The 10617-nt window shown below is 42.8% G+C and overlaps 2 protein-coding genes across 2 annotated transcripts; both read left to right on the top strand.

Moving 5' to 3' along the window:
- Positions 1–479: 479 nt before the first annotated feature.
- On the top strand, positions 480–3352 carry LOC113496026 (putative tRNA pseudouridine synthase Pus10). The gene is made up of 10 exons (XM_026875080.1): positions 480–683; positions 994–1367; positions 1531–1643; positions 1723–1862; positions 1932–2278; positions 2350–2452; positions 2521–2627; positions 2703–2802; positions 2877–3057; positions 3130–3352. Exons 1-10 carry the CDS (start codon positions 561–563, stop codon positions 3312–3314), a joined length of 1773 nt encoding a protein of 590 aa, XP_026730881.1. The 5' UTR covers positions 480–560; the 3' UTR covers positions 3315–3352.
- An 874-nt stretch (positions 3353–4226) lies between these two features.
- Positions 4227–9563, top strand: LOC113496027. The gene is made up of 4 exons (XM_026875081.1): positions 4227–4773; positions 5895–5958; positions 8477–8678; positions 8855–9563. The coding sequence occupies exons 1-4, from the start codon at positions 4615–4617 to the stop codon at positions 9147–9149; spliced, it is 720 nt and encodes a 239-aa protein (XP_026730882.1). The 5' UTR covers positions 4227–4614; the 3' UTR covers positions 9150–9563.
- Positions 9564–10617: the final 1054 nt, after the last annotated feature.

Here is a 10617-nt window from a genome sequence, read left to right as displayed (position 1 = left end):
TTCAATTGCATCTACAAAAATAAATATTTTTGTCTATGGTTTTCAATCATAGTGAATGTATAAGATTATTTGCCTATTATTTACCTCTTTAAAACTGTTGTACATGTGCATGAATTGTAGAGGATATAATAATATCAATTGCGTTTATTTACTTTTCTAGGCACATCAGCAACATAAACACAAACAGTAAGTATTTCATTCTTAGTCATCATATGGTTTTCCGCAAAAAAAAAAACAGTTTTAAAAGATCGTTACACATTATCCAAGTATTTTTTTTTCATCCCACATCCTCTTACAATATTTTAGGGGTCACAATCACAACAAACACAAGTACCGGCGTGGCATAGCACGGCTGTGTTATATCCGTAAGCAAGTCAATATATCAGCACTCCAGAAATCCTTTGATGCTTCTAGTATACTCATCATCTGTGCAAGTTGGTTAATTAATCTGTGGAAGAAATCATCGTGTCATTGTCAAACAAATGTCATAATATTGTTTTGTTTACACATGCAAGGAAAGAGGGAACTTGTAAAATAGATAAGTAGTATAGAATAAAATAATGAACGACAGTAAAATAATTAAACTATGCAAAGAGCTGGGATGCTGCGATACATGTTGTCTCCGTTATATAGGATTGAAGAGTCCTGCAGCTTACGAAGAAGCCAAACAATTTCTTGTTAAAGTAAGGCACGTTTTCTGTGTTTGTTTTTTAAAAGGTTTTCAAATACAAAAGATGTGTTGTCTTTTAGATTTAACTATAAGTATTTTGTTAGCTTAGTTTTACTATAAGACATGACTTCGTACTAGTATTACAGAAATATACTTTTAACCTCTAAATTCTAAACAGTTTCCTGTAATTCCTAACCATATAGATATATTAACGAAGTATGAATGAACTGGAATGGTATTCCTGATTTAATGTCTTTTAATAAATCCTCATATTTTTTTTAATGAAGTAAGAGACAGTTAAAAAAATGATTTGGTTCTGACAGTATGTACGAGATAAAACAGAACATGCCAACAATGTCGACCCGAGCACAGATCAAGATGAAACCAATCCTCCTGAAGAGATTGGCCCAACGGCAGAACAAGATAAAATTGAGCCAGCCGACTGTGCCAACCACAGCAAAGAACAAGATCAAACAGAGCTTGCCGACGGTGTCAACCAGAAAACAGAGCAAGAGGCTGGCTCATTACAGAATGACACTGAGAAGACTTCCTGTGACAGAAATGGAGCGGAGTCAGACGAGCCCCCGGCCAAAAAGCAGAAGACTGACAGTATATGTGTGAGCTGCATTGGTGTGCTGCAGGAGGAGAACTGGCCACAATGCTATGCCATGGTCAAGGAGGTGCTGGACAAGAAGCGGTTAGATATCTTATATATAAGATGCTGGTTGATGATTGCTATTGGTTAATAATTGTTGGTTGGAGAGTACCCAATTTACCTGCTTATAGATTATAGGATAACAATTTCTGATATTGTGACTGAAACAGTCAGGTTAGATTAATGATACTATATTATCGCTCAGGTATGAGTGTGACACATTTGCGTGTGCACTGTCTGCACCAATTGCCACCATGCTGCGGGAGCGCTACATCACACTCTGTCTCAAGGAGCAGTTTGCAGACTATGATGCTGACAGTGAGTCCTTCTCACCTGCAATATATTAATTTAAATGTATTAAAACTCTCATGAATTAACAGCAGTATTTGTGTTGCAGAGCTGCTGACCCCCTTGAAGGAGGCGTGGAAGTGGTCGTTTGGCGCGCATCTGGCCGCGCACGTCGGCATTACCCTGGACTCGGGCGCCGTGTCGCCGCTGCTCGTCACGCTCAACCTCGAGTATCCGGACGACCTACAGGTGAGGCACAGGCCAGGGGAGAGGGGGATTTGGTGTTGTGCTGGTGTTTATGTTCCTACTGTCGCGCAGGAGTTGGAGGTGCTGAAGACGTTGTCGGCGTCGCTGTTCGAGTCACGCAGCAAGCAGCGACAGCGCTTCGCGGTGGAGTTCACTCGGCGCTCCGTGGAGCAGGCGCTGCGCGGCGTGACGCTGGCGAGGCTGCGCGCGCAGCCCGCCTGGGAGGGGGGCGCGCCCGCTCCCCGCGCCCAGGCCAGGCCCGTCAGCGTGCAGGCTGCGCATGCGCCGCTGTACTTGGGCGGCCGCTACATCAAACTCAGTCGCACGTTGCCGCAGACGCCATGGCTTGTCAACGGACTGCGCATGATGCACTCCTCCGTGCAGGAGATCATCTTCGGGCCCATCGCGCGCCTTTACGGGTGAGCCTTGCCGCCAGACTGACCAGTCAGGCCAGTCCACCGTACTGACCGCGCGTTACTGGTTTGTGCAGGATGAGTCCGGACGAGACGGAGTACCGGTTGAAGTTCATGTCGGCGGGACGCGAGGACGTCGACGTGCGCTGCCTGGGCGACGGCCGGCCCTTTGCCGTCGAGGTGCGACCATTGTCACCCCGCATGACGCCTTTATGACCTACTTGTGAGTGACCCCAGCTTGTGTGCAGGTGTCGGACCCGCAGCGCACCCCCACCGCGGACGAGTTGCGGCGTATGTGCGACGAGATCTCGGAGGGCGAACAAGTCATCGTCAAGAGCTTAGTGCCAGTATCCAGGTAATATTATGCTTACCATTGAACTGGTGGTTATTTTGTGAATCATTATTGTTGAAAATCAATTTGGTTGGACAGGGAAGAACTGGCGGAGCTGAAGAAGGGAGAAGAGACCAAGTGCAAGACATATGAGGCGCTCTGCATCAAGCTGTCCCACACCGAGGACGACGAGCTCACGGTGAGTGCGCGGCGCTCGAACACGCATGCACTAGGTGTAGGCAGACTTATATCACAAGGTCATATGGTGCGCAGGCCAACGGCGACACGGCGATCCGCGTGACGGAGCGCGACATCGCCAACATCAACAGCTACCGCAACAGCGACAGCTCGCGCGTGCTGCTGAGCCAGCGCACTCCCATCCGCGTGCTGCACCGGCGGCCGCTGCTCACGCGCACGCGCCGCATCCTCGACCTCACCGCCTACCCCGTGGCCGGTACGTATCGCGCGCTCGCACTAGTGCCAGGCCGCCTGTCCGCCTGTCCGCTCACGCCGCGGTCCCCCGCAGGTCACCCGCAGCTGTTCGTGGTCCGGCTGCGCACGGAGGCGGGCACCTACGTCAAGGAGTGGGCGCACGGCGAGGCGGGCCGCACGCGCCCCCGACTGCAGGACGCGCTGCGGGCGCGCGCGGACATCCTCGCGCTGGACGTGGCCAGCGTCGACCTGCCCTGGCCCAACACCAACACGCTCTGATCAACAACATTCATAATATATATTTTCTTACCAAATTATATCGTCGTTTTATTCAATGGCCCTGACTTTACAAAAACAATTGTAAAAGCGTTTCCATTGCAGTCTATGGACGATTAAACTAAACGGTTAGTTCTAAATCATCCATGAAGAGGATATAATTGGAGATCCATAAACAAGTTGGTCCTCAAATTCTTGATCGGTTATTTATTTTACATTTAATGAAATATAAAACTGAAATTAAAACCCAAGTAACTATAACATAATCATTAACTTTAGTACTGCGTAGTACATACAGTTATCCTAATGCTAGCAAGCATTAATTCTGATTTCCTTATTATTTATTTAAATGAAGTATTTGTAATCTGATATCAGTTCTCATAAACGTGGAGACTCGCATATCGCACATAACTTCGAGGTTAAATATCCGCGACTTATTTACTAAGACAACGCGTGTTTCACCTGACAGTCGACTCGTATTAACAGGCGACACTTTGACATTCGCAGGACGAATATGAGAGCAATAAGGGTCTATGCACACCGCACGTGCGCTGGAGCCATGCGTTCCAGCGCGAGGCAGAGGGTCACATGGCCTGTAGACCTTGTAGGGATCATGACGAGTATCAATCTAAGCCGACGCGCGAGCTTATCCATTTTTAAACCCCGACGCGAAAAGAGGCGTGTTATAAGTTTGACGTGTTTGTCTGTGGCATCATATTCGCGAATGGATTCATCAATTTCAATTTAGATTGTTTTGTATCAAAAGATAATTATTATTTTGATATTATTAATCTTAACAATCTATGACACCTTCGTCGTATATTTAAGAAAAAAATATCTTTATCTTTAAGAAACAAAAAAAAAACATAAAATAGTATAAAATACAGACGTATCGAGAAACAGATATTTTTTAAATTAAAAATTTGTGTTGTTTGTTTGTTAAAAAGTTGTGGGGCTGAAGAATTTAGTATCGGAGTCTTGAAATTTTATCGTGCATCCATAAAATTCGAGGTCAAATAGCTCCGTCGACTAAAATCGCGTCATCAACTTTTTTAGGATGTGCCCAAACGGTAAAAACGGAACTATACTTATTCCTGAGGCACCGCTGCCTGTGACTAAGCCGCATCTGATGAACAGTGATGCCACAGAATTGAAATTGTGAGAGTTTGAAATAAATGTGTTTCTATTGCTGCTATTGAAACAAATACTAGAAATAAAAATCGAGGTTAAGCATCGGTTGTTAAGCATTGGACGATTGAATAAAGTGGTGTGCGCAGGCCCTAAGATGTAGTCTTGGCAGAGCATGTGGGGATGTTGTGATGCTGCGGTGCAGAGGTGTCAAATAGCGAAGACAATGGCTTGTGTCTCGCGGGAGCGCCGCGCCCCGGTGCCGCTCACAGTCACCATGGCCGCCAAGCTCGTCGTGCTCGTCTGCCTGCTCAGCGCGCTCGCACCCGCCCAGGTCAGTACACAACACCAACCACCTACTGTTTACGGATCTTACTACCAATCTCAAGAATTATTTGATACTACTGCGAGGGGTTTCACAAACATTTAAGTCACATTCACAAAGACACCCAGACTCAGGACAAACATTCGAGAATCAACGCTTGTCCTACGCGTAGACGTAACCCGCGACACGTCGCTCCTAGTGGTATTTTCTTGGTTACCTGAATCACTTGACTCAACTATGCAGTCAAAAGTTCCTACTTCTGATTCAAAATCAAAAATCAAAATCAAAAAGCTTTTATTTCAGATAGGCCGTTTCTCAGGCACTTTAAAAACGTTACATTACTGATTCTAGTTGCACGGTTCCAAAGTGTCATTCTTATGGAGAAGACCCGGAAAGAAACTCCATAAGTTACTCTTTTCAAAATAAAATATTATAGTGACATTTTACATTATAATTAATGTCTGCAAAAACAGTGTAAATTAGCAAAACAAGTATCAAATAGCAAAACGTTAAGATTTTTTATAAAAACTGTCATCCAGAGAAGAGAAAACGTTACAATGAAGTAAGTTTTGCTGAGGTTTACACTGTTGATACATATACAAAGCATATTTCACGTAAAAAAAGGAAAACAATAATAATTTAATGACAACTTTACATAAACTAAGTATGTAGTCCTAATCAAATCCTTAACAGGAATGTCAAGGCAATTGATTTTGACGCGGGTTCCAAGACAGTAAATAGTTATCCCTTGGACACTGCGAGCTGTAGGGTGGTTGTATGTATATCATTGTTGTTCCTGATATACCTACAGGAGTTGCAATAATGGCCACTGTTTTAATAATGTACGTACCGGACCTAATCTTCTGAACCTTCTAGGGCTTTAATTGCATTTTATCTACATATTATTTTTATGATACTGGTGTTTAATTATGTGTGAGTTGCTCGGGTAAGTACCTATACGTAAATTGGTTAAGGCAATCAGATTGTTTAAAATTTGAGTTACACCTTAGCACAATAGCAACATGGTGACTTTGGTAATAAAGTTGTTTAGGAAATGTGATTGTGTTTCCCGATGTCTGTAGCGGCTGTACCCCGCAATAGTCGAGTGACGCGCGCTGCGCTTGTTGCAGGCGGCGGTGCCCGGCACGTTCTTCTGGAAGCCGCGCGTCGGCCTGGAGCTGGCGGTGCCCACGCGTGAGCCATGACACCTCGTATTATGTTATGCTTCTACTCTAGGGCGACGATTACATCTTCTTTAAAAAAATCAAATGTGCATCACCACAAGTACTTGTTACAAAAACCTCGTGGATTGTGAGTCCAAGTAGCTAAACTAGGAGATCCGTAAAAAAAAACGAATGTCCTCTTGAAGTTTTTGATGACTATCAATGACCGCCATTGTACGTGTTTTAATAATTTAGTGCCCGATTCAATACCAGTCAAACAAAAGGTGATGCAGAGATATCAAGAAATATAGAAAAGTGATAATGTGATTATGATAAAATACACTACGTTGTCCTAATTATACATACAGTCGTGGTCAACTAATTAGGGACAGTTAAAACACCAAGAAATGTTATCATGCAAGTCCTTATTATTATCACGTATCATCGGCCTAACCTTTTCCCAACTATGTTGGGGTCGGCTACTAGTCCAACCGGTTTCAGCTAAGCACCAGTGTTTTACAAGGAGCGACTGCCTTTCTGACCTCCTCAACCCAGTTACCTGGGCAACACGATACCCCTTTGTTAGACTGGCTGTCAGACTTTTTCAAGCTTCTGACTACCTGTAACGACTGTCAAAGATGTAGGAATAACGTGCCTTCCGAAACACGGTTATTATTATATATTATAATATATTATATATTCGATATTCTTATATGTGACTTTTAAAACATATTAATTGGTAGTATCCTAGTTTTGATTATAAAATGAAATAAATAAATTAATACATAATTCTTGTATACAACCTTATTAAAACACATCAACCATAAATATGGCACAAAATATCTGGTCACTTAATCAGGGAGATTTAGTTTTTGCCTTATAAATTCAAAAAATGTAAATGTAAAAGCATTTCATTTTGCGTGTTTTTAATTTTGGCGCCAATAAAAAAGGGACTGTATATGTAAACTAATATAATAATTAAAAACATGGGTAGAAAGAAGAGTTGTGACGCAATACTGCGAAAAGTAATAATTATTTTTTTACCAGCGAGAGTCGCCGTCCAAGAAAATAGTAGGTCATTTGGAATGTTCTAAAAACATGGTCTACAATGCCGTGGCATGTTTCAAAACGCATAGAACAACGTATAGTGTGACTAGAAAGAAAAACAAACTCTCATGATGGTCTCGCGAAGAAAGACCCCTTTAAAGGCTCCATTTATATCAAGAGCGAAGTTTTGGACCAGCACTGAATGCTGGAGTATCAGCGAGGACGGCCCGAAGGCATATAGAGGAGGCAAAACGTGTAGGGAGAGTTGCACGCATAGTTCCGTTACTGAAGAAAGAAAAAAGCCAGAATGGAGTTTGCAAGGAAGTTTGGACATTGGACTGTTGCTCAATGGAAAAATGTGCTATCTTCTGATTAGAACAAGATGCGACGGCCTATAAATTCGACCCTGAATCCTCAAACACACAAAGAACCATTTGAAACAACGAGGAGGCAATATGCAAAATTTGGGGCTGTTTCACAGGGCCTATAAAAAAAATTAAGGAGGCCTAGACCAGTTTCAATATAAATAAATATTAGAAGTGACGATGATATCGTATGCTGAAGAAGTGTTGCCAGTGTCGTGGACGTTTCAACACGATAACGACCCAGCGCATGCAGCGCAGTCCGTCAAATCGTTCCTAGCGCAGCAGTCAGTGACGGTACAAGATTGATCCGCCAACAGCCCAGACCTAAACCCAATCGAACACCTATGATTCGAAGCCAATAAAAAAGTTGCAACTCGACGTACTGCTAATAAAAATCAGCTATACCACCAATCCGAGCTATTTGGAATAATATTCCTTTAGAAACTTACAATGATTTGAATGCATCGATGCCACGCCGATATCAAATGTGTAGTTTTATTAAATATTACTTATAAATAATATTAAGATATATTACTTAGATTTAAAAATAAGAAAGATGAAGATTTAAGGGACAAATAAGCTAAACTTTCTCTTTTAACAGTTTACGAACTTTAGCAGCAAAACCGTTGGTGGACATTCTGATTTCGGGTTGAGGGAGTTCAGTTAAAACAGTGTGGACAGGGAAAGAAGAGTTAACAAAGCCAGAGCTATGTGAAGGGTACAGAAGAAGAAGATTGTTGGGAGACTAGATGTCATGGCTATGATTGTCTAAAGATAGCAGAAATAAGGTGATAAGTAAGCAGGGGGAGAGGGTGACAACAAAAAAGAAAAAAGGGTATGCAAAGCCCGCATCTTATAGGTGGTGCGATACGCAGACACGTGGTCATACTTTCGGTTATTGAAAACGACTCGAATTCGTTCTTTTAAATCAACAGGAGATATGATTTTTTATATCGGAAACAGAAATTAATTTTATGTGAAATAATCAAGTTTATTCTAGTCATAGTCGGGCGGACAGGCAGCGGAGCTTTTTGTGCCCTTTTGGAACTGAACCCAGAAAAGAAACTCCTGCACTAAGGGTTTTAGTTCTTGCGTCGTAGGTCGCAGAAGCAACGTTTATGATAAGTAACTTTGCAGATTTCCCTCGCTCGGTGGACAAGCCGACATGGGAGAACATCAACGCGGGGTTCGTGGTGCTGATCGAGGGCTACCAGGCGGGGCTGACGGTGGCGGCGCTAGCGGGCATGCTGGACGTGCTCGAGTCCTTCCCGCACCTCAACCCCGGCTCCGCCTACTACTACACCAACACGTACCGCTGGATGCTGCGGTATCTCAGCCTGTAAGTAGCACACGCACTTGATGGCACACCTTTGCATGATAACATTATTTAACGTCTATACAAACTACCACAGTAACAATTACCAAGATAAATGAACCAGGAGAAGTTTATTGTTTATTACATGTTTGTGTAACAAGTCACATGAACATACTATCTCTCGGCGTGGTCTCGTGCAGGCTCCCGGACTGGCTCGGCGGCAAGAGCGGGAACTACGTGGAGACGCACAAGGTGTGGCGCAAGCGGTTCCTGTACATGGACAGATTCGTGCCTCAGTGGCTGCGGACGATCCTGTTCTTCGTCAAGCCTGAGGAGTGGAAAAAGGAGGAGTTGGAGTGGAAGAGGTTCGCCAAGTATGCCGAGCCTTCGTTCGGCAAGTACTACAAGTACCCTTCGAAGGTGTTCAACAACTTTAATTCGATGCGCATCAAGGAGACGGTGGAGAATCTGGACATCACCAACGGGTCCATTTAGAGCAGGAGAGGGGGGGGGGTCTCCTGTTCGAGACGACATGCAACAGATTCTATTGATACCTAGCATTACAAATTTATTATATTTTTCCACGCGACTCTTCGTCAGCATAATATATTTTTTTACTGAATGATGTAGCCTAAAACCTGACATTATGATTTGTGTATAAGGATATAATTAATAAGATTTCATTGGATACATTAAAGGAAAGAAACATTTCATTTCTCAAATATTATATTATTTATTACTAATTATTACTGTTACTGCATTGTCAATCTCCGTACCTCAGAGCGGTTTCGGAATAACGTTGTTTGTCCGCATTACAATCGGCACTCACGAACTTATCGTGTCCTACAACGTAACAAATTCCTAAAGTAGGGTTTTTCTTTCTTCTAAATGCTTGATGAAGGTGCTTTCTTTTAATTAGATTCTCATAATAAATTATAGTGGTTTTATTAAGTAGCCAAATTAATTACGACGACTGCTAAAGTTGTCTGTGTGTCTTGTTTTGTTTAACAATATTAAATTCTTTACGTGAATGTTGCATGAGGATCGTGGCAAGATACTCTTGGAGCGCCTCATGGACGAGCCCGCGCCTGCAGGACGCACTGCGCGCGCTGGACGCCAGCGTCGACCTGCCCTGGCTCAACACCAACATAAATCTATACTAACATATAAAGCTGAAGAGTTTGTTTGTTTGTTTGAACGCGCTAATCTCAGGAACTACTGTTGAAAATTTCTTTTTGTGTTGAATAGACCATTCATCAAGGAAGGTTTAAGGCTATATAACAGCTCGTTGCAACTAATAGGAGCAAAGATACAATGGAAAATGTGGCAAAACCGGGGAAAAGTATTCATCTTCGAGGGCTGGAGTGGTTCAAAAATTCCTAACTTATATCTTCTAAACACGTGGACGAAATCGGGGGCAACAGCTTGTAAAATATATTTTCTTACCAAACTATTTTGTTTTTTTTATTACATACCTCCATTAAGGTACATAGGTACTTTGTATAAAAGTATTTGCTATTTGTTCACTTGATTACTGCTTAAACTAAATAAGAAATACGCTCTCCTAGTGGTTGCAAGCGTATATTCTAATTTGCTATAACATCCGACCCTAGCAGCTAGGTAGGTAGGTATCTTCACTGGAATTTCACGGAAACGTGCAGACTCGCTTCTTTGACGTACTCACTTATTTACTAAACTAGCTATACGCCGCGTGTTATGATGTCGTGCAGATCACACATGTCAACAAGTTACACAGTGACGTCATGTGAGGACCGTACTCATAGCTAGTGTGGACAAAATACACAAACACAGCTTAAGTCGTGCTAAACGTTATTAGTGTTACATGTGCTGACATTAGTGCGACTTTTAAGTCGTTTTTTTATTGGTGTCTCTGATGAAAAACTAATAACTTCGACACCCACTTTCCAAGCTAGCCTAAGCTAAAATATATGAGAAATAACGA

The sequence above is a fragment of the Trichoplusia ni genome, chromosome 7 (assembly GCF_003590095.1).
Source record: "Trichoplusia ni isolate ovarian cell line Hi5 chromosome 7, tn1, whole genome shotgun sequence".
NCBI lineage: Eukaryota > Metazoa > Arthropoda > Insecta > Lepidoptera > Noctuidae > Trichoplusia > Trichoplusia ni.
The sequence above is the reverse complement of the archived record's forward strand: the minus strand, read 5'-3'. Positions and strand labels throughout refer to the sequence as shown.